Genomic DNA, 25,047 nt, shown 5'->3' with positions numbered 1-25,047 from the left:
CTAAAAATAAAAATGAGTCATCTTCAGTGAGAGGGAAGAAGTACAATGCTAACTAGATAAAGTGGTGGATTGGATATGAAAACAATGATGGAAAGTATTAACACAATGGAATGTGAATTTTGTATATTAATTTTATATTAATTTTAATAAAATAAATTAGTAGACGGTGAGATTTATACGTGAAATATAGTAAAGTGCGAGAGAATACAATTTGACAATGGCGTGGAGCAAAAATCTAAGATTGAACCATCTAATTTGTAGTATTGTTTTCTACAATTGCATTGGTTGCTTCATCAAATAGGTCGATCATGTGATCACAAATCAAAATTTACCTTGTCACAAATTGACCACATGTTTGATTATTATACATATTGGTCATTAAAATACACCTAATTCATACTCCCCTTCGTTCCATAGTAATAAAGTCATTTTGTCATTTTAGTATATTTCATAGTAATAGAGTCTTTTTCCTTTTCAGTAAAAGTCTACATTTTTCAACACCTACTTTACTCTCTCTTACTTTATTCTCTCTTCGTCTCTTTACCTTTTTCATTTTCTACTTTAGAGCATCCACAATGGCGGCTAGCCGATCCGCGTCGCTAGCCGGTCGGCTAGCCGAACCATTGTAATCGGCCAACGGCTTTTGGGAGAAAAAACCGAAGAGCGCTAGCCGATTTCTAGGCGCTGGCCGCAATTGCAGGCTGGCGATAGGCCAGCGCAATTATTATTTATTTTTTTTGAAATTTTTTGAAACACTATATATACGCGATTTTAGTTTTATTTTCATTTGCACCACTTGTTTTAACGAGTTTTCTCTCTCTAACTTTCTGTGGAAGCCCAATTTTTTTTTTTATTATGTAATTTTTTCTATGTACCTTTTTTTTTTATTTAAATGAAATGAATGAATTTTCCCGTTTATGTCTCGTAAATTTAATTCCGTAATTTATCGTAAATTTAATTCCGTAAATGTAGTTGTTTTTTAATCAATTTTATTGCAGCTAGCCTATTTCCTTAAAATGAAGATGTGCCGGATGGAATTTTAGTGCCGATGACGTGACAGAGAGAGAGGGTGGCTAGCCCGTGTCTGGTCTAAAGCCATTGTGGATGCTCTTACTCTCCTTTTTACTTAACTCACCTAACACAATTTTTCTTAATCTCCGTACAAAAAAGAAACGTCTCCATTACTATGGAACGGAAGGAGCACTAGAGTATCACAAACGATGATACATACGTGTGTATACGTATCTAACGATGGAGAGCTTGTATGTATAATGTATCTATCTACGCTGTATGATTTCATTTGTATCTAATGATAGAGAGAGAGCTGCTCAAAATCCCCTAGCTTTTCACCATCTGCAATTCCTCAATCAATCAATGTAGAGAGAGAGAGAGAGAAAATGTACCAAAATCTGAAGTAGTTTCAACTTCAATGCTGAGAGTGAAAAGCAAGGCAGAAAAAGTAGCCCTATCTCCACCACCACTATGCACGGCCCCAATTCCAATTCCAACTCCACCGCCGCCGCCGCCGCCCGCCCTAATTCGAAGCCGCCTCAGCCGCCGCTCCTAATCCCGCCCGGCCACGTCGCCTTCCGCCTCCTCTGCCACGCCTCCCGCATCGGCGGCCTCATCGGCAAATCCGGCCACATCATCAAGCACCTCCAGCTCCTCACCGGCTCCCGCATCCGCGTCGAGGACCCTCCCCCCGCCTCCGACAACCGCGTCATCAGCGTCGTCGCCTCCCCCGCCGTCGTCAAGCGAATCAAGCTCTGCGCCGAGGAGGAGAGCAATGAGAGCGCCGAAATTGACGTCTCGGCGGGGCAGGAAGGGGTGGTGAGGGTGTTCGAGAGGGTGGTGCAGGTGGCGGCGGAGGGGGAGGCGGTGATCTCCGGGGTGGTTTCGTGTAGGCTGTTGGTGAGTAAGTTTCACGGGGGAGCGGTGATTGGGAAAGGGGGGAAGGTGGTGGAGAAGATTAGGAAGGATACTGGTTGTAGGATTAAGGTGTTGGCGGTGGAGAAGAATTATTCGAATTTTCCATCCATGGATGAAATCGTTGAGGTCGTTTAATTTGTTGTTTGCTTTACAATGTTGGTTGCTTTGTGTGTTAGCCTTTTTAATTTTCAGTGTTTGCATTGTTTGTTTTTGTTGATGGACTGAATAATAAGCAGATAGGAGCTAAGAGCAATGAACTTGAGCATGATATGATAGATGTTTCGGCTTTAAAATTGGAATGAAATATCAGATGAATTTGTAGTTTAGGAGGGGTTACTTTGTGTGTTAGGATATATAGATAAAACCTAATACGGCCGATGTTGGATATCTCACGTCATGTGTAGACTTGTTGAAGTAGTTGGAACACATTGTACGTAGAGACAGATTGTGTTGAACCCAATCGATCTTTTCATTTATGTGATGCGTTGTTCTTTCTCAATCAGTACGGCATTTCAATGCCTGCTGTTTTTTTATAAAAAAAATACTTCCGATGAACCATTTTTGGATTTCTTTTGAAACCTTTTTTTTTTCTTTGAAACTGTTAGAGCTGGAAAATACTTCTTTTTAGATTTTGTAATTTTGTATGATTGAGTTTGAACGATTTGATGTTCAAAACTTCAAATAAGCTCAACCAGTTTGGTGGGCTTTGTTGTCATGTATGGCTTCTTTTTCTTTACGTAGTCCCTATGGCAGGGGAACGAACTTACTTGATACGGGCCTAACATCTACGGCGCAATCGGCTTTTAATCTTGAGCCCAGCGGTACGTGACTCACCAGTAACCTAACCCCACGTCCAGCAGTGTCGTTGTCCAGCTCCTCCAATCCGGAAGCCCAAGTATCTCCGAGACTTTGTCTAGGGCTGCCCATGCATGCAACATTAGTGTGTGTTATGATTTAGATTTGGTTTATTAGCAAGTGGCCATTATCTCTTTGGTTTTAGCGTTCTGTTATTGGGTTAGGATATGCCGCATGTTGTAAGTGATTGTTAGACGTGTGCCAACCTTGCGGATAAGGTTTTGGTGTGTAGGCTATAAATAGGCGTTCTCTTGGATGTAGGAAGCAGCACTGAAAATATCTCTATTTTCTTTCTTCTCTACTTCTCCGTGTATCATCCTCCTCTCCTTTCATTTCCTTTCTCTCAACGTTTGCGCATGATGACTGGAGTTTGAAACCACTCAAATAGCTCATTACTCAAGAAAATACGCCGTAACCTTTAAAACATGGAAATTTTTTGTGTTTTCCTTTGGACGCCCAACAAGTATTTGTACGTAGGTGTGGTGTGATTTGAACATGCAGGTGCTATTTGTGATTTTCTCGTTCTAAATAATTACTATGGATTTTGGCTGCATAAATGACCTAACTTGGTAGATTATAAAAACAATGCATGAGTTCCAGAATCTAGTCACAATGCAAATGCATTTATTTTAATCTGTTATGGAAAATATATCCAATATGAAAAAGATAGATTCTTTGGTTAACTTTTGTAGATATATTACTATATCTGAATGGATTTAACTTTAAAGACTCACTGCTAAGGTGTGAGGACGTGCATACTATTTGTAATTTTATATTATTAAACGATATAAATTTTCCTAACTTGCCATGCCATTTTATTTCTATAGTACTGGCACCAACATTGTGAATATGAATGATCAGGTCCTGATGCAAATAGTAGTAAGTATAAGATTATTTTCCATTTCCAAGAGGCTTTCTGACTCTACTTATATTTTAGCCTTTTCTATTAGCATTTGATAAAAGATGTACTAAATGCGATTCATAAATTCGAATCTTTGATGTCATTGTAATTTATATCCAAGTAGTCTCCTCCCAATGAAAAAAGTGGATGCTTTATATCATTTGATGAATACTGATGTGGCTAAAGGTTGTTCTTGTGGATGTCCTTGCAGATTGAAGGTCTTGGTTTGGCTGTCAAAAAAGCACTTGTTGCTGTCACTAGTCGCATTCAAGAGTGCCCACCTTCCGAGGAAACAAGATCATATCCTACCAGGCCTCTTGCATCGGAACCCTTGCCAATTCAAACTGTTGATCTGCCCCAGCAGCAGAGCCCAATACTGCAACCTACACCTTCGAACTATATAAATCATTCCTGGGGAGGAGGTACATCATTAGTACCTGAGAAGGTCTCCTATATGAGCCCTATTTTACCACAACCAGAAGTGGTTTTTAAGATACTCTGCCCCAATGAACACGTTGGCAGCATTATTGGCAAGGGAGGATGTATCGTTAAGGCTATTCAACATGAAACTGGTGCTTCTATAAGTATTGGGTCGCCTGTAGAAAACTGTGATGAACGGTTGATAACCATTACGGCAATGGAGGTGAAGTTTGATTCCGCTGTATTATAATTCTTAGATTTCATATGCATCAGTTGATATTTTTCTTTGGTGTGTTGTTTCATAGAGTGTAGAATCTAAATACTCACCTGCACAGAAAGCAACTATTGTTGTGTTTACCAGATCCACAGAGACTGGTCTTTTGAAGGGATTCCGTTCAGATCCAAAAGAATCACCTGTATCAGCTCGAGTTCTGTTGGCATCAAACCAAGTTGGTTGCCTACTGGGAAAAGGAGGCGCGATCATTTCAGAGATGAGAAAGATGACTAGTACTAGCCTAAGGATCATTGGGGGTGACCAAGTTCCAAATTGTGCCTCTGAAAATGAAGAAGTTTTACAGGTACGACAGTTTAAGTGTAATAGATCTAGGCGATAATAGACACAATAGAATCAGAAAAATTAGAAAGGTTTTGAGTGGCTGACTGCTGTTAATTTTATCATCCAAAATTCTGTCAAGGATTCACACAAATTAACCTTTTAAATCTGAATCATACTTCGTCCTTTAAAGTTTTATATCAATTCTCTCACCACGATTGCCACATGCATGCTGATGTCTCATTATTCTTCACTTAGATTACAGGAGAGTTTGCTAATGTACAAGATGCTCTGTATAAGGTGACTGGTAGATTGCGAGATAATATGTTCTCCAACAGAATGTTGAATGGTAACAGGAATCGTAATTTTTCAAGGACTGACAATGATGCATACGGCATCGTAAGAAACCGTCCCGCTTATGGATCACATCAATCTTTAGCTGACTCAGACAAAACCAACGAGCACAAATCCTTAACTCAGAGCATGGACCATCTTACAATTTCCAATAATAACGATCGATTGTTGGCACCAAGTTCATTCACATCAATGGTATGGTTTGATCATTAATACTTTCTCTTCTTTTGTATCTTATTATCCATTCCCTTACTTTATGCTGGTCTGGACAAATCTGATTGCAGGCTCTCTCTGGAGTAAACCAGGGAAATATTATGGCTAATGGCAGAAGTTTAGCTACAGTTAAAAGTGGTGAAGAAATCGGCAGGTTACCACAACACACAGTTCAAAACCTTGTTGCTTAACTCTCTGGGATAGTATATTTCATTAAAAGAGAAATGTTATATTTGCTAATTTGCCTAATCTATTACAGAATCAATGGAACTCGTAATGGATAATAGATTGTCTCGTATAAACCTAGAAATGCTAGTAAAATATCAAAGTTTTGTTGCTGTATTAAATAAAAGCATGGAATCAACAGATGAACTCCACTATATGTTGCTAAAGATTTAAAACTTTTAGAGCTTAATTGATGTCATGCTAGCTCCTTCAACCATGCTATTTATTGGCTTTTGTGCTCGTAGTAATACTAATTCGTAGTTGATGAAATATTATCCTGACATTCCTTTTATATGTACAAGCAGTGGAACTAGACCCACAATCGCAGCAAATACTATGACAGTAGAGGTTGTTGTTCCTGAGGCTGCGGTTGGCTCCATATCCGGGGAGAACAACATTGATTTTGCTAGGTTGCGACAGGTAAATGGATATACCATTAAAATCGTACAACAACTTAGATGTCGAATACAGCCCAATTTTTTAGTAGAAACCCAACAAAATTCCTTTGGGGTTATTTGCCCTTTTGATGAGTTTCTTCCATATTTATGACATCAAGCGTTGTTTGAATGTGCCATCAGATATCTCGAGCCACGGTCATACTTCAGGAAGCTCGTCCTGGAACGACAGATAGAACAGTTGTTATATCCGGGACACCAGATGAAACGCAGGCGGCTCAAAGCCTGCTCCAAGCATTCATACTGTCTGGATCATAGCGACGAACATGACAGGTTTTTGAAGATTTTTTATTTATTTATTAGTTTGCATCTTCTCAACAGAGGAGCTGCCAAACTAGTAGTGCTTATGTAAAACATTGCTCAATCTATTTCATAAGCACTTCAGTTTCTTCATGCTGCACATGCAAAACTTGGCATGACAGATTAGTACAGAATGAAGATTTTGGATTCATGTGTTTATAGTTACACCAACCGCATTATATCTTCATAATTTCTCGACTCAACGCATAAATGGTCGAACACGCCATAATTCAGAAACTCGAAATACATAAAACAATAAACGCAGCAAGTAGCATCCATTTTACATCATGGTAGATACAACACAGATTTCACAAAATAGGGAAAAACGACGTGCTCGTCCAAGCTGTAAGGATTTTTATACCACATCCTTTTAGGTACTCGCAGCTGCATCACTTGGTACTGCTTCTGCTTTCAGCTTGATCTCGATGTTGTCATGGACTCCCTGCAACAGCAGCTCCCCATCGTATGTGACAATTTTTCGCTTCTTTGCTGCACGCAGCGTTCCAACTAGAGCTTCAAAGATGTTAGCGCACCTATCATCATTAAATAGCACACCAAATGTTACCTGCATAAGTAAGAATGTTGCCCAGGTAAGAAAGCATGCCTCTTGTCAACAAATTCACAAGGTGTATTCTTTGTATTATGTGATGGAGAAGAATGAATCTATTAAGGTGGGAAACAAAGTTGCCATACATAGTGCTTTCATTAGAATAATTAGGCAATCCAACCTTCTCCAACACCTGCACACCCTAATTCTATTGTTTCTGATTCAATTTGTAATGAAAGGAAGGTAATACTCCATGTATCTTGTCACCTACAAAATGAGAAAGGAGCATGTTTCTAAAAGCATCTCTTGCTAATGGCCTTTGACAGAGACTTTATTTTTGAGCAGCAAGTAATCATAGAGTAAATCAACATAATCTACTTTCAAAACTGCAAATTGGTCGGGTAACGACGATCGATTTGTTGCTATGATGAAGAAATTGCATAATTTGAAGACGAAATACGAAGCAGTAAAAAGTCCAATCTATGTTTGGTTGATCTCTAGCTCAGATGCTCATCATCATCGATCACCGAACGAGCAATACAGTGACGGATCAAGGCGTCATCGACATAAGATGGTAGGCCTCAAGTTATTTCAGTATAATGAAATCTATCTATAGCACAATTTGATCCTGGACAAAGTCTTTTGCTTTTCCGATCAATCATTTTGTGAATCTCACTACTGTAACCAGCAAAATCTAGAAGGAATGCGATGCGATCACATAAATCTCATGAGCAAGCACAAAACGCCTAGATCTACGAATTCAGAAAATAAAATCAGGATAAATCGGATGATACAACCGCACAATCGGAGCTGCGGAAAGCATCGAGCTAGGGAAATTGAGGCGGATGGATCCGAAGCGCAAAAATACAGAAATTGGAGCAAAATAGAGGAATTGAAAAGAGATGGAGAAATGCGAGGAGAGAGAACCGTATAGGAGCCGTCGGATTGAGGTTTGCCGAGACGCTTGATCTCCTCTTTGAGACGCTCCACCTCTTCGTCTACATTCATGATTTTGGATTGTGAAGATGGGATCTGGTTTTCTCCTTTAGATATTTTTCTGCTTCAATTCTGAAATGGCTTCTGTTTTTATAGTTGGTTGACGTTTTTAATTAGTATAGTGAGTACATAATTTTAGGGGAAAAAATACTACTCCAATTTCACATGTCATGCTTTTAGTGTGTAAATTTGTCTTCACCTATTTTGTTGGAGATCAATCAAAAAATTGTTAAAATAATTAAGAGTAATTGTTAACTAATAGTAGTATTACAAACATTGACCAATACTTCTTTTTAAGTGAAATTTAAATCTGATCACAAAAATCATTAACTATGATTGTGTTTGGGATTTCAATAGTTCTCGATTTTAGCAAAATTGAATCATACATAATCGATAGTATAGTTGAACTAATCGGATGAGAAAAAAACGATAACGTTCCAAACAGTTATAACTTGTAAATGACGTCTAAATAAATAAAATCAGGTCCATGTCAAAATTTCATATTGTTTGATACCCAAATTTGTTAATGATCTTCATCGAATTTCTTCCTCCTATTTAATTAGATTTGGTTCGGCAAAAGCCATTAATACTCTCCCCCTTTTCTTCATAGTTGAGGCGAAACTTTTAGGCACAGAGTTTTAGAAATGAATGTTGAGTGTGTTAAATAAATAGATAAGAAAGTAAGAGAGAGGAAAATGTAGAGAGAATAAAATATAAAGTGAATAAAGTAGAGAGAATAAAGTAAGAGAGAGTAAAGTAAGAAAGAGGAAAAAGTTACCATATAAGGAAACGACTCAACTATGAAGAAACTTCCCGAAATGGTAAAATAACTCAACTATGAATAAATAGAGGGAGTAATCAAAAAGTTACTCCACTACATGGTTCGATGGCAAGACAAATAGCTAGCTTTTTTTTGGTGAGTGAAGTACACTTCCTCCATCCCTCAAATAGAAGTCACATTTGGTATGAACATGAATTTTAAGAAATGTATGGAATAATAAGTTAGAAAAGTTAATAAAATATAAAACTATTTTTTATAATAATTTTATAATAAAATATGAGTAAAGTGGGTCAGTGGAATATGTGACCTATTTATTATCTAAGTTAAAAGTAAAATGTGACTATTATTGTTATTATCAGTACATATACTAAAATGTGATTACATAATGGAATGCCTTTGCGGTTGTCGTGAAACTTTCTAAGGTTTTGTTCAACATTAAGATTGGAGATGATTGCACCCTAAAATTATTCCTCTCTTTTTTGGTCTTAGACGATAAATATATAGTAGTATTAGAAACATGACTTATTTAATAAAAAAAGGGATATTGATACTTAATGTCACGAAATTTTCAAAAAGTTGATTTTTTCCACGAACTCTGAAATTGACAAATAATATCACGAACTTTATCCTGAGTTTGTTATTTCCCACCAGTAAAAAAGTTCCGGCTATATTAATAGATTGAAGAACAAATTTGGAGGGTGTACTTCAAGAAAAACTATTCTCAAAGATTGAAAATCTGGAAGTTGTTGTCGAAAAATTATGAAAAAAATCTGTATCATTATATTATTTTTCAAAATTTTTCCATTAATAAAAAATAACAAACTCAGAATAAAGTTCGTGATATTATTTTTCAATTACAAAATTTTTGGAAAAAATTCGAACTTTTTAAAAGTTTCCTCGTACCGTATTAGACTATTTTGGCATGGGCTGTCGGCTTAACTAAGCCCATTTTCTACTACCCAATATTTTCAACTCATATACCTAAATCATTTAATTGTGCAGATTATAAATTATAGCCAGCATACCACACCACACCACTGTGGGCCCTAGAGAGGGCAAATCCCACAAAATCTCCAAATTTGTTAATCACAATTAAACTAATTAATTATCCACGACATTCTTCGATTAAATAAATAAAAAAAATTAATGGCGTTCGTAAAAATACAAGAGTTGACTGAGGAAGGAGGAGGCAGCCAAATCCCCATGTACGGAACGCCACACCCCTCCGCCATGAATGACGCCGCCGCCGACCACCCCACGCCCCACCTCGACGATGCCAACGACGCCGACGACATCGACAACGACCCCGACGGCACCACCAGCCACCACCCCTCTTCCGAGATCAGGTACGACGCGGCCCACTCGCCGCACGCCCTCGCCGCCCTCGACACGGCCCTCTACGCCCCCGATTTGACGGCGGAGCCGCCCGCCGACCAGCTCACCCTCTCCTTTCAGGGCGAAGTTTATGTCTTCGACTCTGTTTCCCCTGATAAGGTGTTTGTTGATTGATTGCCCCCTTTTTGCGTGTGTTCAATGTGGGGGATTTTGTGGTTGTGATTTGAATTGAGTTTAGGCCTTGATTGCGTTGGCGTTTTTTCGTTGATTTTCCCAATTCGAGATTGCAGTGAGGTGTGTGAATTTGGAGTTAGTGGAGATTGTGATTGTGATTGGCGTGGGGAAAATTGGATTAGGGTTACTGGATTTTCTGGAAGTTAATTGTTGTTTTACAATTCGTTAGGATTTGGGGGAATTTTTTGGGTCCTATTGCAATTTCGGAGCTCGAATTTTTGCGTGTATTTGGAGGCCTTGTGATGTGTTCTGCAAGGATTTTTTTTTTCTTGGTTGTAATTGCTTCCATTTTTTTATTATTGATGTTTCCTTGATTTTTTAAAGTTAGTGTAGATTGTGATTGTGATTGTGATTGGTGTGGAGGATATTGAATTGGGGTTATTGATTTTTCTGAAAGTTAGTTCTTGTTATGCAATTGGTTGAGAATTGGGGGGATTCTTGAGCTATGTTGCGATTTCGGAACTCGAATTTTTATGTGTATTGTGAGGGCTAGAAGGCCTTGTGATGGGTTCTCCAAGGATTTGAAGTTAGTGTAGATTGTGATTGTGATTGTGATTGGTGTGGAACATTGTGATTTGGGGGAATTCTTGAGTTCTGTTGCGATTTCGGAACTCCAATTTCTCTGTGTATTGGGAGGGCTAGAAGGCCTCGTGATGTTTTATGCAAGGATTGTAATTGTGTTGTTTATTGATGCTTCAGGTTCAGGCAGTTTTGTTATTGTTGGGTGGGTACGAAGTGCCGACTGGTATTCCTACCCCGGGGATGACACCTCAGAACCATAGGGTATGATTGGTGTGACTTTCAAGAACTCAGATTTCTCAACTTGGTAACTGATTTATCGTTTGTTTACTCCTTGGCATGTACTTTAAGCAGAACGTGGGTGATTATCCAGCAAGGTCGAGTCAGCCTCAGAGGGCTGCCTCTTTGAACCGGTTTAGAGAGAAGAGGAAAGAACGGTGTTTTGAAAAGAAGATCCGTTATACAGTTCGCAAAGAAGTTGCCCTCAGGTTGTAATGAGATTGAGATTGTTCAATAAGTGTCGACTGTTTTTGTTGGATCATGTTTCTGGTTGAACCTTTTTTATGATTATGTGCAGTATAAGTTTCGTGGAACCATTCTCAAATATTCAGTGGTCTTCTAATTGCAGTTCCTTACTCTAACTGCTTCAAGTAGATATATTTTGTACTCCCTACGTCCCACGGAAGATGACCCCTTCCTTAATGCAACTTTATTTTTTGTGTTAAGTAGAGAGAGGGAATGAAATAGAGATAAAAAGGTGTTTATTTTTAGTAATAGGTCATCTTGGTTGGGACAAACCAAAAAAGGGAAGTGGGTCATCTTCGGTGGGACGGAGGGAGTACGTGCTTTCTCTTTATTACTGTAAATCAAATCGAAAAGCAATATAACTTGCTTTTTTTGTTCCTTTTGTTTCAGCACATTGTTGCGTTATATGCTTGTAGATAATGGTTTCGCAAACAAATGAAGGTTCTGTTCGAGTTGTTGCTGCTTTTTTACCTTAATACCTTGTATAGCGGACTGAATTTTTAAATTTTACTTATTAAATAGGAATTATTGTCTGAAATGGTATACGATGTGCCTGGAAGAGATTTATTTGCATGTTTTGTAGATTGGGCTAACTCAACCAACTTATTCATATAATCCGTATTATATATTAAAATGTCATATTTATCTCATGCTTATGCCATCTTCCAGGATGCAGCGTAAGAAAGGTCAGTTCACGTCATCAAAATCAGTGCTTGACGAACCGGGATCATGTTCTGCTGATTGGAATGGGAATCCTGGCCCGGAAGAGCCGGAAACCTCGTGAGTGCCTCTAAATTTAGTATCTTTATGGTTTGTATTTTTTAGCTGGTGAATCTTAATGGCTTTTATGCTTCCTGGCCGTTATATTAATGATATAAGCTGCCTTTGAATTGACGTCTGAAGCAGTTACCTTCTCAGTTTGTTACTTGATGACTTCCTTTGAAACACTTCTCTTGCTCGATTTCAACAGATGCACACATTGTGGGATCAGCTCAAAAGCCACTCCTATGATGCGACGTGGACCGGACGGGCCAAGAACTTTTTGTAACGCTTGTGGTCTCAAGTGGGCCAGCAAGGTATGTATGTGTGTGCCATTCGACAAACGTAGCTTTTCCATTTGTGTATAGTAGCTCAAACATGAGTTTTTCCATTCTATTTTCTAATTGAAAATATTCATTTTCTGAATGAAAGTTTCAATTTTCACACAAATAATTATATTTTGTCGTTTAGCTCGTAATATTTGATCATCGAAACAAGCTTGGTGCTTCACTATAATTTGGAATCACTAAATAATAGTCGTTGGAGAGATTCTTTTTTTTTCATACGAATGCATATGGCATTCTAGCAATCTTTCTTTATAGCACCTTTTATATCATGGAAATTGTCCATTGTATCGTAAAAAATTACACGGGACTGACTAAATAAAATTATTTGCCAGTAAAATTTACTGATTTGTAATTTTCTAATAATACCTTCATCACCGACAATTATGTCATTTTTGTCTCCCGGAGATGAATGGATCGAATGAACATGTCACCGTTTGCCTCTTGAGTTCATAGTACCTGATTAACGTAGTCGTCCTTTTAACTATCTTTAGAAATCTTCCCATCTCCTTTTTCCTGTCGAGTAACTGAAATCCTCTTTTTACAAGTTTTAATACACCTCGTTTGGTTAAACATCGAATGCCTGATTTGCAGGGAGTTTTGAGGGACCTGACAAAGGTTCCCATAATAATGCAGCAGCATCCTATGAAGGTTAGTGGCTATCAACAGTAGTATTAAATTGTAAGGCTGAGCTATGCGTTTCTTACGCCTTGTTTTCACTCTTCTCATTGACAGCTCGATGGGGAAACTAATGGCGAGAACCCCGGCATAACCCCTTCCAACATGATCACATCTTCCTGTGGCGGCGACAACTAATCCTCTAGTATCAATGTGCCTGTTGAAATTCCAACAGTAATCTGCATCGGCTCGAGTCACCTGTAAGAAATCTCTCAACTTGGGATTGTGCTTATACCGTCGAGGCGGATATGCACGTGATGCCTCCTCTAAACTGGTACGGCCTGATTCGACATTCATTGTTCCTTGTGGTGGAGAGAAACGGATGATGCCATTCTGTTTTAGAATTTTGAACAAGAGATGTAAATATTCGTTTGGATTAGTGTTCTAGTAATCAATATGCTTAGGATTGTGGGGTGTTTGAGAGATTGCTGTTTGCAACCATATCTTTATTTAATCTATATTTGATTTGCATCCATACCTTCATTTTTTATGTAAATTGAAATCAGTATGTTCAAAGATATTGGTGTGTGCGTGTGAAAGAATAAGATATTCAAATGTGGGTCTCCTATTTTACTAAAAATTTTACTAATAAAATGTGAGTTAAATAAGTTATTGAAATGCAGAGCATTTACCATTTATTGTAGAAGTGAACTGAGTTCCTAATGGCCGATGGACCGAAAGGTGAATCGAGATTTTTAATCACGGACTGAGTCACGGAGGGACCTACTACTCTCTCTGGCCACGAAAAATAGTTCTATTTTGCTATTTTAGTATGTCCACGAAAAACAGCCTCATTCTTATTACTTTTTTTCTTCTTTCGTATACTTTACCCATTTTTTTCTCTGCACTCTTATACTATCAATTTTTCATTAAAACTCGTGTCGTCCTCAACTGCGACTATTTTGTTCGGCAGTTGCTCAGCGCGCAATAGGTGCGCCCAGCCCGTGCCTGGCGGCCTGGCCCGTGCTCTCGGGCGCCCCTCCCCATCCCCCACGGCTCAGCTGTTGCAATGCTGCCCTTCCTGACCGCCGTCCCGCAAGGCGGTGGCTAGGGCGGTATTGCCAATGCTCTTAAGCTTCTAACTTCTGGCAATTAAAGTGATAGGATATGAAATAAGTGGAGCCAAAGACTTGCAAGTCTTTGCATCACTTGGAACAAGTCAATGGTTTTCTATGAAACAGTTGTTTCTCATAGGACCATGTTGCCTATAGGGATGTCCATGAAATTACGGGCTGACTGCCTGACTCAGTCAGTTCGTTATTCGAGTGGGGATTGATCCGAACTCCGATGGGCTGACTACTCTATTTTTGGCTTTATTTGACAACGGGTTCAACACTTTTTATTAACTTGTTTTATTGCAAAGCGAACACGGAATACAATTCCTTAGTTTCAAGTCAAGTGGAAGATACAATGAAATTTCTAAATTCAAAAAGCATGATGTGTGTAGTCCTATTGTAATGCCATGGCTAACTCAAGGCCTTTAACTACATCTCCCATGGCAGGCCTCTCTTGCGGCTGTAAATGTAAGCATCTGCCTCCGATTCCAACAAACGCTTCCAAACATGCTGCTGAAATCTGCCCTGTCAAGCTCTGGTCAATCAGCTGATCCAGTTTCCCCTCTTGTATGCAATACCGAGCCCACCCGGCTAGGCTATGTTGCTCCTCCTCGAGTCTCATGTCCACTGCACCTCTTCCAGATATAACTTCGAATAAAACCACCCCGAAAGCATATACATCAGACTTACTCGTCAGTTTACCGGTAGTGTAGTACTTTGGATCCAAGTATCCGAACGTGCCTTTCACGTTGGTGCTGATGTGAGTGAATGACTGATTTTCTGGTCCCATTTTGGACAGTCCAAAATCTGAGATTTTCGCCACCCATTTCCCGTCAAGTAGGATGTTGGTGGACTTAACGTCGCGGTGGATGATGGCGTGCTTGGTGCCAGTGTGGAGGTAGTCCAGTCCCTTGGCAGCGCCTAGACAGATTTGGAGGCGCTGCTTCCACATTAAGGGCGAGTTGTTGGAGTTGCAGATGTGGTCGCGGAGGGTGCCATGGGCCATGTAGTCGTATACCAGGATCATCTCGCCGTTGTCGTCGCAGTAGCCTATGAGGGAGACCAAGTGGAGGTGGCGAAGCTTGGAGAGCATGTCGATCTCGGTAAGGAACTCGTGAGCGCCTTGGTTGGAGGTGGAGTTGAGTCTTTTAATTGCTACTGTTGTGGTCGCGTTGTCGATGACGCCTTTGTAGACGTTGCCAAAGCCCCCCCTGCCGATGATGAAGCTGTCGTTGAAGTTGCGGGTGGCGGCCTTGATCTCGCCGATTGACAAGTATCTGCATGTATCACAACGCAGGGATCCCCTTGTTGACTTCCGCTGCCGCCTCCGGAGAATCAAGAAAGTCACGGCTGCAACCACCACAACCACGCCGATAACACACCCCACCACACTGTAAATTACAACAGCGCCGTTTTTCTTCTTCGGTGGCGGTGGATCCATCACGAGGCCAGGGTCGGAAGCCTTCGTTGGCGGTGAATCTGTCACGGGTTGAGCCCTTTGCTGAATGGCTAAGCTTCCTGTCGTGTCGCTTACTTTGAAAATTTCTAAGCCGTTCAGCAAAGGGCCTGTCTCAAGGGAACTCGCCATACCTAGCTGAAGTTCAGCCTTTCCGCGATTTCCAACCTCTGGCAGCCATGTTATGCAGTCTCTGAAGATGGGAATATCAGGGCCACCGGCCAATGAGACGATATCGACATCTAAGACCCCGTCGTTATTGATGGTCATCGTGAACTTTCTTTCGTTCTTCTTTGTATACACAAATTCACAAAAGTGGAAGCGGAGCAGATAGAAGAATCCAGAATCAACTGCGAATCCCCACAATACACCTAGGGTGGTGTTAGATGTTGTTCTACCAGATAGGTACACTTCTTGCGGCGCGGTATAGGGAGGAGTGTTGTTGGTGTATTTGATCACAAGTTCGTTATCACGAAGCGTGGAAGCAGAATCTGCCAAGATTACGTTGCCATCATCGGGACTCCAGCCCCGAAACATGCCACCTTCTTGTATCGCAACTGTGTCGCCGCCCACGTTCAGCCTGTAAAGACTCTCCAAAGCCATGTTGGTGCTGAGATTAAACAACCCATCCCCATGTTTGATTTCCACGCCTTCTTCATCAAGGTAGAGTTTATCAGGCATTGACACAATTTCGATTCCGTTTACAAAAGCAGAAGAATTTGGATTTGGGGTGAAGGTTAAAAGGAGTCTTTGTGTTGCTCCAACACTAACAATGAATTCCACCATAAAAGAAGGTCGTCCCAAACTCGAGGAGTAAAGGGATGCGCTGAAGTTTGTAAACAGGGTGAAGCCATTGGCATTGACAGAGAAGAGAGATTGACTTGTGTTGGCGTCCGAATAGACGCTGGGGTACAGGTAAAGGCGGAGGAATTTCTGGCCTCTACTGAGAGGGAAATTGTATGTGAAAGGGGAATGGAAAACACGAGCCGTCTTGTAAGGGACTGCAGGAACCCAAGGATCCGTAGTGAGAGCTTCGGAAGCTGAAGATATGGGAGCGTTTGATGGCACGTATTTTGAACCTTGGTCGCTGTCCCAGCTCCGGAGGCTGCCGTCGTTTGTGATTGTTGATGCGCCACAGCTTAGGAGGATTACTTCTGTTGCATTGTACGCTGTGGTGGAGGCATTGTACGCTGTGGTGGAGGCATTGTACGCTGCGGTGGAGGCGTTGTGCGCTCTTATGGCGGGGTACGTTACGGACCTTGCGGTGGAGGCGGGGTACGATAAGATTGTGGTGGAGGCTTGGGCGCCGTTGGTCATTTTGACATGTGTACAGATGAGCAAGAACAGGTAAAGAAGGTGGGTCATTTTGATTGTGCTTGTTTAGCATCTAAATTCTGGCAATTAAATGGCATGGATAAAGTGGAGCAAAGACTTTGGAAGTCTTTGCATTACTTGGAAGTTGGAACAAGTCAAAATATTCACCACTTCATGATCTTTTCCCAATCAATTAAGAGAGCCCACCAAGAACACTATGTTGTCCAGGGATGTCGATGCAGTCCAAAATGCACGGGTTGATACTCTTTTCGTCCTTTAAAAATATAAACAATTTTTATTTTGGTCCATCTTTTACATACAACTATAATGCTAGTTTATCTTTATTTTGGCGAACTCCAAAATAAAAACTTTCTCTGCTCTGCTCATAAAGAAGAAAGATGAGAGTCAATATAAGAAAATAAAGAGGCAAATAAAATTGTGGAATACGGTAAAAAAAGAAAAGAAAAAGTTTACTGTATGAGTAGCAAAGAGTATAAAAACACTATTTATGCAGTTTCCTCTAATTAAATCATCATCATTCATTACATAGCAACAAGAGATAATCAAAATCTACTATAGTATTCAAATATTGAAATTATAAGGCTTGGCTACTAGTCTCTTACGCCTTGTTTTCGATCTTCTCCTTTACAGCTTGACGAGGAAACAAATGGCGAGAACCCGGGCGTAACCCCTTCCAAGTTCCAACATGATCACATCTTCCTGCAGCGACAACTAATCCTCGAGTGTGATCGCGCCTGTTACAGCTCCAACAGCAATCTACATCGGTTGTGGTGGAAAGCTCGATTCGCCTTTAAGAAATCTCTCAACTTGGGTTGTGCGTATACTGTCGAGGCGGATATGCACGTGATGCCTCTAATCTGGTACGGCCTGATTCGACATTCATTGTTCCTTGTGATGGAGAGAAATGGATGATGCCATTCTGTTTTAGAATTTTGAACAAGGGATTTAAATATTCGTTTGGATTATAGTATATTGCAGTAGTGTTCTAATCAATATGCTTAGGAGTGTGGGGAAGCAGAGATTGTTTGAGAGATTTTTGTTTGCAACCATATCTTTATTTAATGATTTTAATCTATATTTGATTTGCATCCATACCTTCATTTATCTGAATGGAAAGATATTTATGTGTGTGAAAAAGAATAAGATAAATGAAATGTGATCTCATATTTATGTAGGAGTACAAATTTTATATTAATAAAATCACATGCGTACCATTTATTATAAAAGTGAATTGAACATAAAGGTGAATGAGATTTTAAATCAAGGACAGAGAGGAACCTACTATTATATTTAATTACTAAAGATAGTCTCATTTTGTCATTTTAGTATATCCATAAAAAATTAGTTCATTATTATTTTTTCTCTTTTTCTCTTTATACTTTACCTACTTTTCCTTCCATTACTAATTTTTTATTAACAATGTAGTAATTTTTTATAAATGTAACTATTTTTTATGTACGGAGAAAGTAATATTATTAATTTATTATTATAAATTAAAAGAGTAATGAAACGAAATAAAAGTGATGAAACGGGTAATATTATACTCCCTCTGTCCGCGAATAAGAGTCTCGTTTTTTCATTTTAGTCTGTCCGCGAATGAGAGTCCCGGTTCACTTTTACCATAAATGGTAATAAGGTTCTACCTTCCACTAACTCATTCCACTCCTATTTCATTTAAAACTAACATATACAAGTGAGACCTTTGTTTCTACTAACTTTTTTCCACCCTCTTTCCGCCCATGAATGAGACTCGTAATAGCAAACGGAGGAGCATTACTTACTAAGTTACTATTGTAGATTTAAAAAGTAACGTAACGAAATAGAAGCGATGAAACGGTGCAGTTTTGACATTCCCGCACCCCTTCCAAATCTGATTTTCTTCTTCCCAAATTCAAAACCCATTTTGTCCTCAACCAATAACCACATGCGCCCCGGCGAGGGACCAGGCGCTCTCCCTATTCGCCGCCGCGATTAGACATGGCGATTTGGCCTTCAAGCTGTCGTCGTTGAAGCAGGCCAAAGACATCCTGTTATCTGTCGAGCCGTCTCAGGTGGCGGAGCTTTTGACTAACTTAGCCGAGCTTCAGTCTTACTCCAGTCAGGAAACATCTCCTTGAGTGAGCAATGCTTGCACCAATATCTATTTTTTTTCTGTTTTCGTTTTAGTATTCATTAATGCAGTACAAAACCAAATCATGATTAGATTCTACTAGCTCATGTGTAGGCTGCCTTTTATTTTGCCCTTTTAATGCGATTGGTATGTTTTATTTTATGAATTCACATCGTTTTTGAGCTCCTTTCTGGTTAGATACATTACACCTTAAATATCTAGTCTGGTTTAATCTTAATCTCAAAACTGAAGCTTTTGGATAAATAATAGCATTAGCCTTTCCCTATGGAGTGTAATGTTAACATTGACTCCCTCCTTGGATAATCATCTTTACTCGGGAACTTCTTAGCGCGACGAAACTCCGTCATTAAGTTGCATTTCCATGAGAAGGCCTTAATTTGATGTGTCTCTCTTGGCAACTACATTAGTACTGCAGTTTTGGCATATTTTGGTAGTCCAAGCTTGTTTCACCGTTAATTGTTGTGCTTTTAATTGATGATGGAATGAATGGAGATATTGTAAAAGAAAAGCACCACTAACATTGTTTTGTTGCAAAGTGATTATAGAACACTAATTACAATTCCTTGGATTCAACTTTCAAGTAGAAATTACAATGAATTTCTATTTCAGTTTCACCCCTTTATTGGCAGTACTCTCAACCTTGAGAATCATCATTAGCATTTGATTCAATTTGAACATACAGAATTGAGTATACGTCCGACTTTGAGCATAGAGAAACGAGACTTACATTACATGTGTTGGCTTAAGACTCAAGCAGTTCCAGCTTCTTCAACTTGTTCTATTGGGTGCCTGTTGTAGAGCCATGGCTAACTCAAGGCCTTTAACTACATCTGCCATTGCAGACCTCTCTTTCGGCTGAAAATGCATGCATCTGCCTCCAATTCCAACAAATGCTTCCAAACAAGCTGCTGAAATCTGCCCCGTCATGCTGGGATCAATCAGCTGATCCAGTTTTCCCTCTTGTATGCAGAGCCGTGCCCATCCGGCTAGGCTATGTTGCTCCTCCTCAAGTCTCATGTCCACTGCAGCTCTTCCAGCTACAACCTCGAATAAAACCACCCCAAAAGCATATACATCAGATTTTGTCGTCAGTTTACAGGTCGAGAAGTACTTGGGGTCTAAGTATCCGAACGTGCCTTTGACGTTGGTGCTGATGTGGGTGAATGACTCATTTTCTGGTCCCATTTTGGACAGTCCAAAATCCGAGATTTTGGCCACCCATTTCCCATCAAGTAGGATGTTGGTGGACTTGACGTCGCGATGGATTATGGCGTGCTTGGTGCCGGTGTGGAGGTAGTCCAGTCCCTTGGCGGCACCCAGGCAGATTTGGAGGCGCTGCTTCCACATTAAGGGCGAGTTGTCAGAGTTGTAGATGTGGTCACGGAGGGTGCCGTGAGCCATGTAATCGTATACCAGGATCATCTCGCCGTTGTCGTCGCAGTAGCCGATGAGGGAGACCAAGTGGAGGTAGCGAAGTTTGGAAAGCATGTCGATCTCAGTAAGAAACTCACAAGCGCCTTGGTTGGAGGTGGAGTTGAGCCTTTTGATTGCTACTGTTGTGGCCGTGTTGTCGATGAATCCTTTATAGACATTGCCGAAGCCTCCCCTGCCGATGACGAAGCTGTCGTCGAAGTTGCGGGTGGCAGTCCTGATCTCGGCGATTGAGAAGTATCTGCATGTATCACAACGCAGGGAGACGCCTGATCCCCTAGTTCCTGCAGTGGACCTCGACTTCCGTTGCCGCCAGAGAACCAAGATAGACACGGCTGCAACCACCACAATTAGGCTGATAACACTCCCCACCACAGTGTAAATCACAAAACTGATTTTCTTCTTCCCTGGTACTGAAGCTGGTGGTGAATCGATCACCAGTTCATGGTTGGATGCTGCAAAACTTGCTGTCGAATCATTGAGTTTGAAAATTTCTAATCCATTTAGCATAGCGCTGATATATCTTGGCACCAAAGATAGCCGCAGGTCTTGCTTTCCACGATTTTCTACATCAGGAACCCATGTTATGTAGTCTCTGAAGATGGGAATATCAGGGTTGCCGGCCAAGATGTTGGCATCGACTGTAATATCTGCCATCTGATCATTGATTATAATTTTAAACGATGAGCCGTTTTCCTTTTTGTGAAAAAAATCACAAAAGTGGAAGCGGAGCATATAGAAGAATCCAGAATCAACCGGAAATTGCCATATTAAATTTCTGCTGACATTGGTCATTGTTCTAGCAGATTTGTATACTATTGGCGGTGCAGTATATGGAGGAGTATTGTTGGTGTAGTGGATGACAATCCCCTCGTCATGTGGCGTCCATCCATAATCGCAGCAGAATATGTAATAATCGTCAGGACTCCAGCTCCGAAACATGCCACTATCTTCTTCTCTCGAAACCGAGGCGCCGCCCACATTCAACCTGTAAAGATTTTGCAAAGCCGTATTGCTTTTAAGATAAAACAACGATTCCTCGTATTTGATTTCCGCGCCTTCTTCATCAAGGTAGAGTTTATCAGGTATAGACACAATTTCAATTCCGTTTACGAAAGCATAAGATTTCAGACTGGGGATGAAGGTTAAATCGAGTCTTTGGGTTGCTCCAATGCTAATGATGAATTCCATCATAAAAGAAGGTCGTTTTAAACTCTTGGAATAAAGGAAAGCACTGAAGTGTGTAAACAGGGTGAAGGAATTGGCATTGACAGAGAAGAGAGATTGACTAGTGTTGGCGTCGGAATAGATGCTGGGGTACATGTAAAGGCGGAGGAATTTCTGGCCTCGACTGAGGGGGAAATTGTATGTGAAAGGGGAATGGAAAACACGAGCCGTGTTGTAAGGGACTGCAGGAATCCAAGGATCCATAGTGAGAGCTTCGGAAGCTGAAGATATGGGGCTGTTTGATGGCATGTATTTTGAACCTTGATCACTGTCCCAGCTCCGATGGTAGACGTCTTTTGTGATTGTTGATGCGCCGCAGCTTAGGAGGATTACTTCTGTGGCGTTGTACGCTGTGGCGGAGGCAGCGCTGCTGGTCATTTTGATTGTTGAATATATACAGACGAAGAAGAACAAGTATAAAGGGTGGAACATCATCGTTTTAGTTTTGTTTGTGCTTTTTTTGGCATGAAAATACTGGCAATTAAATTGCTGTGCAGTCACGGGATATGGAATAAGTGATGCCGAAGACTTGGAAAAGACTCTTCATTACTTTTGAACAAGTCTGTGGCTATATTTTAGCTCTTGGCTTCTCTCCAATCAATTTAGCAAAAACCCCACTAACAGGACTATATTTTTATGTCGTTTTGATTTAGAGATCTATATTTTAGCTCTCTGAATCAAAAGGACATAAAAATAGATTGTTGATCAAGTATTGAATCAAAAGGATAGGAATGTCAATGCAGTCTGCAATTCATGGACCGAATATTTAGGCAGTAACTAACAATTGGTTCGATACTTGGGTTTATCAACGATCCTTGATATATTTTTATGTCCTTTTGATTCAGATAGAATGCATGCTTTGTAGTCTTTATTACTGTAGTGCTTTTATTTTGGCTTGAATAGTTTGTACAGTAACAAAAGTGTTAAGAGTTTGTGGCCATGCGCAGCTATGAACGGGTGCATGGGAGTATATGGTGGATATGCGGGGATGCATGGGAAGCTAGAGTGGGGTGCAACGCAGTTACAGTATCGCCGAAAATCGAGACAGCCACCGCTCAAATCACGAAAGAGATTGGAGCACTCTCGACGAAGAATGCATGTACCCAGTCAACATCGAGATTCATTGAATCTGATGTGACTAAGAATGTAGATTTCGAGGATTCGTGGTCGAATCCTTTTGAAGAAGGAGATTATGATATGATCCTCGTTTCGATCCCGAAGCTACGCACTAAAAGAGGAAACATATATTGGCCCGAAGTCTTAAGTTGGCAAGACCCGGAATATATTATTCGATAAATTGAATTTTTATTATATTATATTTGTTAAATAATTAAGAATATGCACCTGCATGAAATAGTTGAGATTTAGCCTAAGTGCATCTCCAATGCAAATAGGTCAGCCATAGACCAGCCACTCTTTCTCCCTGCCACGTCAGCAGCACTAAAAATTCACCTGCCACATCAGATTTAGGTCAGTCATAGGTCAGCCGCAATAAAAATAATTCAAAAAATACTACATTTACGGAATTAAAATTACGATTAAATTACGGAATTAAATTTACGACACAGATACGGGAAAAATAATTCATTTCATTAAAAAAAAGTACAAAGATTAAAAAAATAATACATGATTTTTTTTTTTAAAAAAGGGCTTCCACACACGATCCCCGCCACTCTTTACTCCTCGTCGCCGTCGCCGCCACCACCCGGGGTATCTAAGCCCACGTCGGAACCCCCCATCTGTGCCCTCGCGGCATTCAAATCAATCCGCATGCTCTCGAGCATCGAGTGAAGAAACATCTTCTCCGTGGGGTCAATGGCGGCCCTCCAATCTTGGAAGACCTTGTACATCTGCTCCCGCATTTTTTGACGCGAGAAGGTGTACTCGTGTGGGGGGGTGCCGAGATGACCTCCTGGGGCGATAGGGGGGATCCCCCCTTGCTGCCCGTTGCGTCCGCTTTTGTCCAACCGGACGAGGGCGACGAGCAAAGGATGGAGGAGCCGGAAACTCCTCAGCATCCGGGGGGAGGTCGTGGGATCCGCCGCTGCTGCCGTTGCAGTTGCCGGAATAGTTCAGCCTCTGCTTCTTCGGCCACCCAGCGTCGCACCCCTCCCGGAACTTCTCGGAGTCCTTCAGCAACACATAGCATTCCCAGAAGTGGAAATCCTTGTACTTCCCCGCCAAGGGGAAGTGACTCTCCGCTATCTTCCGGGCGTCCTCCTCATTCTGCCCACTACCTAGCTGACGGAGGCTGTTGGCGTACAACCCTGAAAAACGGCCAACCGTGGCCCTGATGCGCTCCCACCCCTTCCGACACTCCTCCCCGCTGAAGTCCTTCCCGTGCGGGCAGTTCCTCCTGCAGCTCTAATCTTCGCCCACATGTTGACGACCCGCTGGTTGTTCGCAACCAGCGGATCGTCGCACACCTCCAACCACGCCTTGGCCACCCCGGCGTACTCATCCTCCGTCCACTTCCGCCGGGCGAGGGTGTCGTCAACATCGGGCTGCGACTACTCGCCGACCGCCTTGGCCTTACCCTTCGTCTTCTTCTTCTTCTTCGCCGCAGCCCGCTCTGCTGGAACGGGAGTGTCCGGATCCCCGAGATCGATCCACATGTCATGCAATGACAAAAGGTCATCGCCAGTGAACTGCGTCTCCACTTGGGTCGACGTGTGAGACGAAGCCGTCAAAAAATCCAGAGAGGGACGATAGACCGTGTCCCCCCCCGGTGACCCCTGCATCTCGGGATGCATCTCTCCCTGCCAGAGAGGCATCATCCCCATCATCTGATGCATCATCTGCTGCTGCATCGAGGGCATACCTCCCCACCCCTGCCCGCCACTGGCCTGTCCGCCGCCCGGCATACCCCACGGCATCCCCCCTGGTTCCCACCCCCTGCGCTCCGGCCATCATCCCCATCAGCTAATTCCAAGGGACGTTAAACCCTGGGCCCATTTGCCCGCCCATCTGGCCTCATCCAGATCTCATGGGTACCGTGCGAGTCTGAGATCCACTCGTCGCTGGACTGGACTCGTTGTTGTGATCCACCGCTTGATGATGCTCTTGTACAAAAATTTAGAGAGAAAGAAAACTCGTTAAAACAAGCGGTGCAAATGAAAATGAAACTAAAATCGCGTTTATATAGGTTTTTTTTAAAAAAATCGAAATAGGGCGCTGGCCGATCGGCACAACACAATGGCGGCCAGCGCCACGCGATCGGCTAGCCCACGCCGCTTTTTCGCCGATTTCGGACTGGCCTGCTGCAATGGTTCGGCTAGCCGACCGGCTAGTGACGCGAATCGGCTAGCCGGCATTGGAGATGCTCTAAGTATAGCTTAGGATTTTTGTTTAGGAGCTGTTAGGATTTAATTAGATTTAAAGTTGTTATTTAAAATCGTTAGGCATTAGGATTAAGATTATTTTAATAGTTTTATTTTATTATGACTTATCTCACTAGGAGATTTGTTAGATTTTATATTTCATATTTTT

The 25,047-nt window shown here is 41.3% G+C and overlaps 3 protein-coding genes, 1 long non-coding RNA gene and 2 pseudogenes across 5 annotated transcripts; 3 read left to right on the top strand and 3 right to left on the bottom strand.

Annotated features, from left to right (window-relative positions):
- Positions 1–1,363: 1,363 nt before the first annotated feature.
- On the top strand, positions 1,364–6,298 carry HEN4 (RNA-binding KH domain-containing protein). The gene is made up of 7 exons (XM_048124214.2): positions 1,364–2,055; positions 3,897–4,328; positions 4,411–4,683; positions 4,917–5,207; positions 5,297–5,379; positions 5,756–5,870; positions 6,029–6,298. Exons 1-7 carry the CDS (start codon positions 1,483–1,485, stop codon positions 6,161–6,163), a joined length of 1,902 nt encoding a protein of 633 aa, XP_047980171.2. The 5' UTR covers positions 1,364–1,482; the 3' UTR covers positions 6,164–6,298.
- A 136-nt stretch (positions 6,299–6,434) lies between these two features.
- Positions 6,435–7,837, bottom strand: LOC125221896 (costars family protein). Its single transcript, XM_048124215.2, has 2 exons — positions 7,680–7,837; positions 6,435–6,770 (listed from the first exon to the last, which is right to left on the bottom strand). Exons 1-2 carry the CDS (start codon positions 7,758–7,760, stop codon positions 6,576–6,578), a joined length of 276 nt encoding a protein of 91 aa, XP_047980172.2. The 5' UTR covers positions 7,761–7,837; the 3' UTR covers positions 6,435–6,575.
- A 1,843-nt stretch (positions 7,838–9,680) lies between these two features.
- LOC125218181 (GATA transcription factor 24-like) lies at positions 9,681–13,398 on the top strand. 2 transcript variants are annotated; one of them, XM_048119804.2, is made up of 7 exons: positions 9,681–10,023; positions 10,798–10,881; positions 10,972–11,105; positions 11,812–11,922; positions 12,113–12,218; positions 12,840–12,896; positions 12,981–13,398. In XM_048119804.2, exons 1-7 carry the CDS (start codon positions 9,733–9,735, stop codon positions 13,059–13,061), a joined length of 864 nt encoding a protein of 287 aa, XP_047975761.2. In that variant the 5' UTR covers positions 9,681–9,732; the 3' UTR covers positions 13,062–13,398. The 2 variants fall into 2 exon arrangements, with proteins under 2 accessions (XP_047975761.2, XP_088913093.1); XM_089056967.1 differs by having other exon boundaries at positions 10,969–11,105.
- An 861-nt stretch (positions 13,399–14,259) lies between these two features.
- Positions 14,260–16,887, bottom strand: LOC148934447 (receptor-like protein kinase FERONIA pseudogene; annotated as a pseudogene).
- Positions 16,888–18,609: 1,722 nt separating this feature from the next.
- LOC148934446 (uncharacterized) lies at positions 18,610–22,912 on the top strand. Its single transcript, XR_016128908.1, has 2 exons — positions 18,610–18,886; positions 22,506–22,912. It is a non-coding gene; the product is annotated as an uncharacterized LOC148934446 (long non-coding RNA).
- On the bottom strand, positions 19,421–22,287 carry LOC125185568 (receptor-like protein kinase FERONIA pseudogene; annotated as a pseudogene).
- Positions 22,913–25,047: the final 2,135 nt, after the last annotated feature.

Source organism: Salvia hispanica, chromosome 1 (assembly GCF_029641045.1).
Source record: "Salvia hispanica isolate PSC_SH4W2 chromosome 1, Shi_PSC_v1, whole genome shotgun sequence".
Classification (NCBI taxonomy): domain Eukaryota; kingdom Viridiplantae; phylum Streptophyta; class Magnoliopsida; order Lamiales; family Lamiaceae; genus Salvia; species Salvia hispanica.
This window is presented reverse-complemented; position numbering and strand designations above follow the sequence as displayed.

What these genes read in the sequence shown, in the direction of transcription:
- LOC125218181 (XM_089056967.1), top strand. Translation starts at nt 9,733, where the DNA reads ATGTACGGAACGCCACACCCCTCCGCCATGAATGACGCCGCCGCCGAC. An exon ending in TGACACCTCAGAACCATAGG is followed by an intron (nt 10,882 to 10,968) that starts GTATGATTGGTG and finishes ATGTACTTTAAG; the next exon opens with CAGAACGTGGGTGATTATCC. An exon ending in CCGGAAGAGCCGGAAACCTC is followed by an intron (nt 11,923 to 12,112) that starts GTGAGTGCCTCT and finishes CGATTTCAACAG; the next exon opens with ATGCACACATTGTGGGATCA.
- HEN4 (XM_048124214.2), top strand. Translation starts at nt 1,483, where the DNA reads ATGCACGGCCCCAATTCCAATTCCAACTCCACCGCCGCCGCCGCCGCC. An exon ending in CCATGGATGAAATCGTTGAG is followed by an intron (nt 2,056 to 3,896) that starts GTCGTTTAATTT and finishes ATGTCCTTGCAG; the next exon opens with ATTGAAGGTCTTGGTTTGGC. An exon ending in AGTGGTGAAGAAATCGGCAG is followed by an intron (nt 5,380 to 5,755) that starts GTTACCACAACA and finishes ATGTACAAGCAG; the next exon opens with TGGAACTAGACCCACAATCG.
- LOC125221896 (XM_048124215.2), bottom strand. Translation starts at nt 7,760, where the DNA reads ATGAATGTAGACGAAGAGGTGGAGCGTCTCAAAGAGGAGATCAAGCGT. An exon ending in AATCCGACGGCTCCTATACG is followed by an intron (nt 6,771 to 7,679) that starts GTTCTCTCTCCT and finishes TTACTTATGCAG; the next exon opens with GTAACATTTGGTGTGCTATT.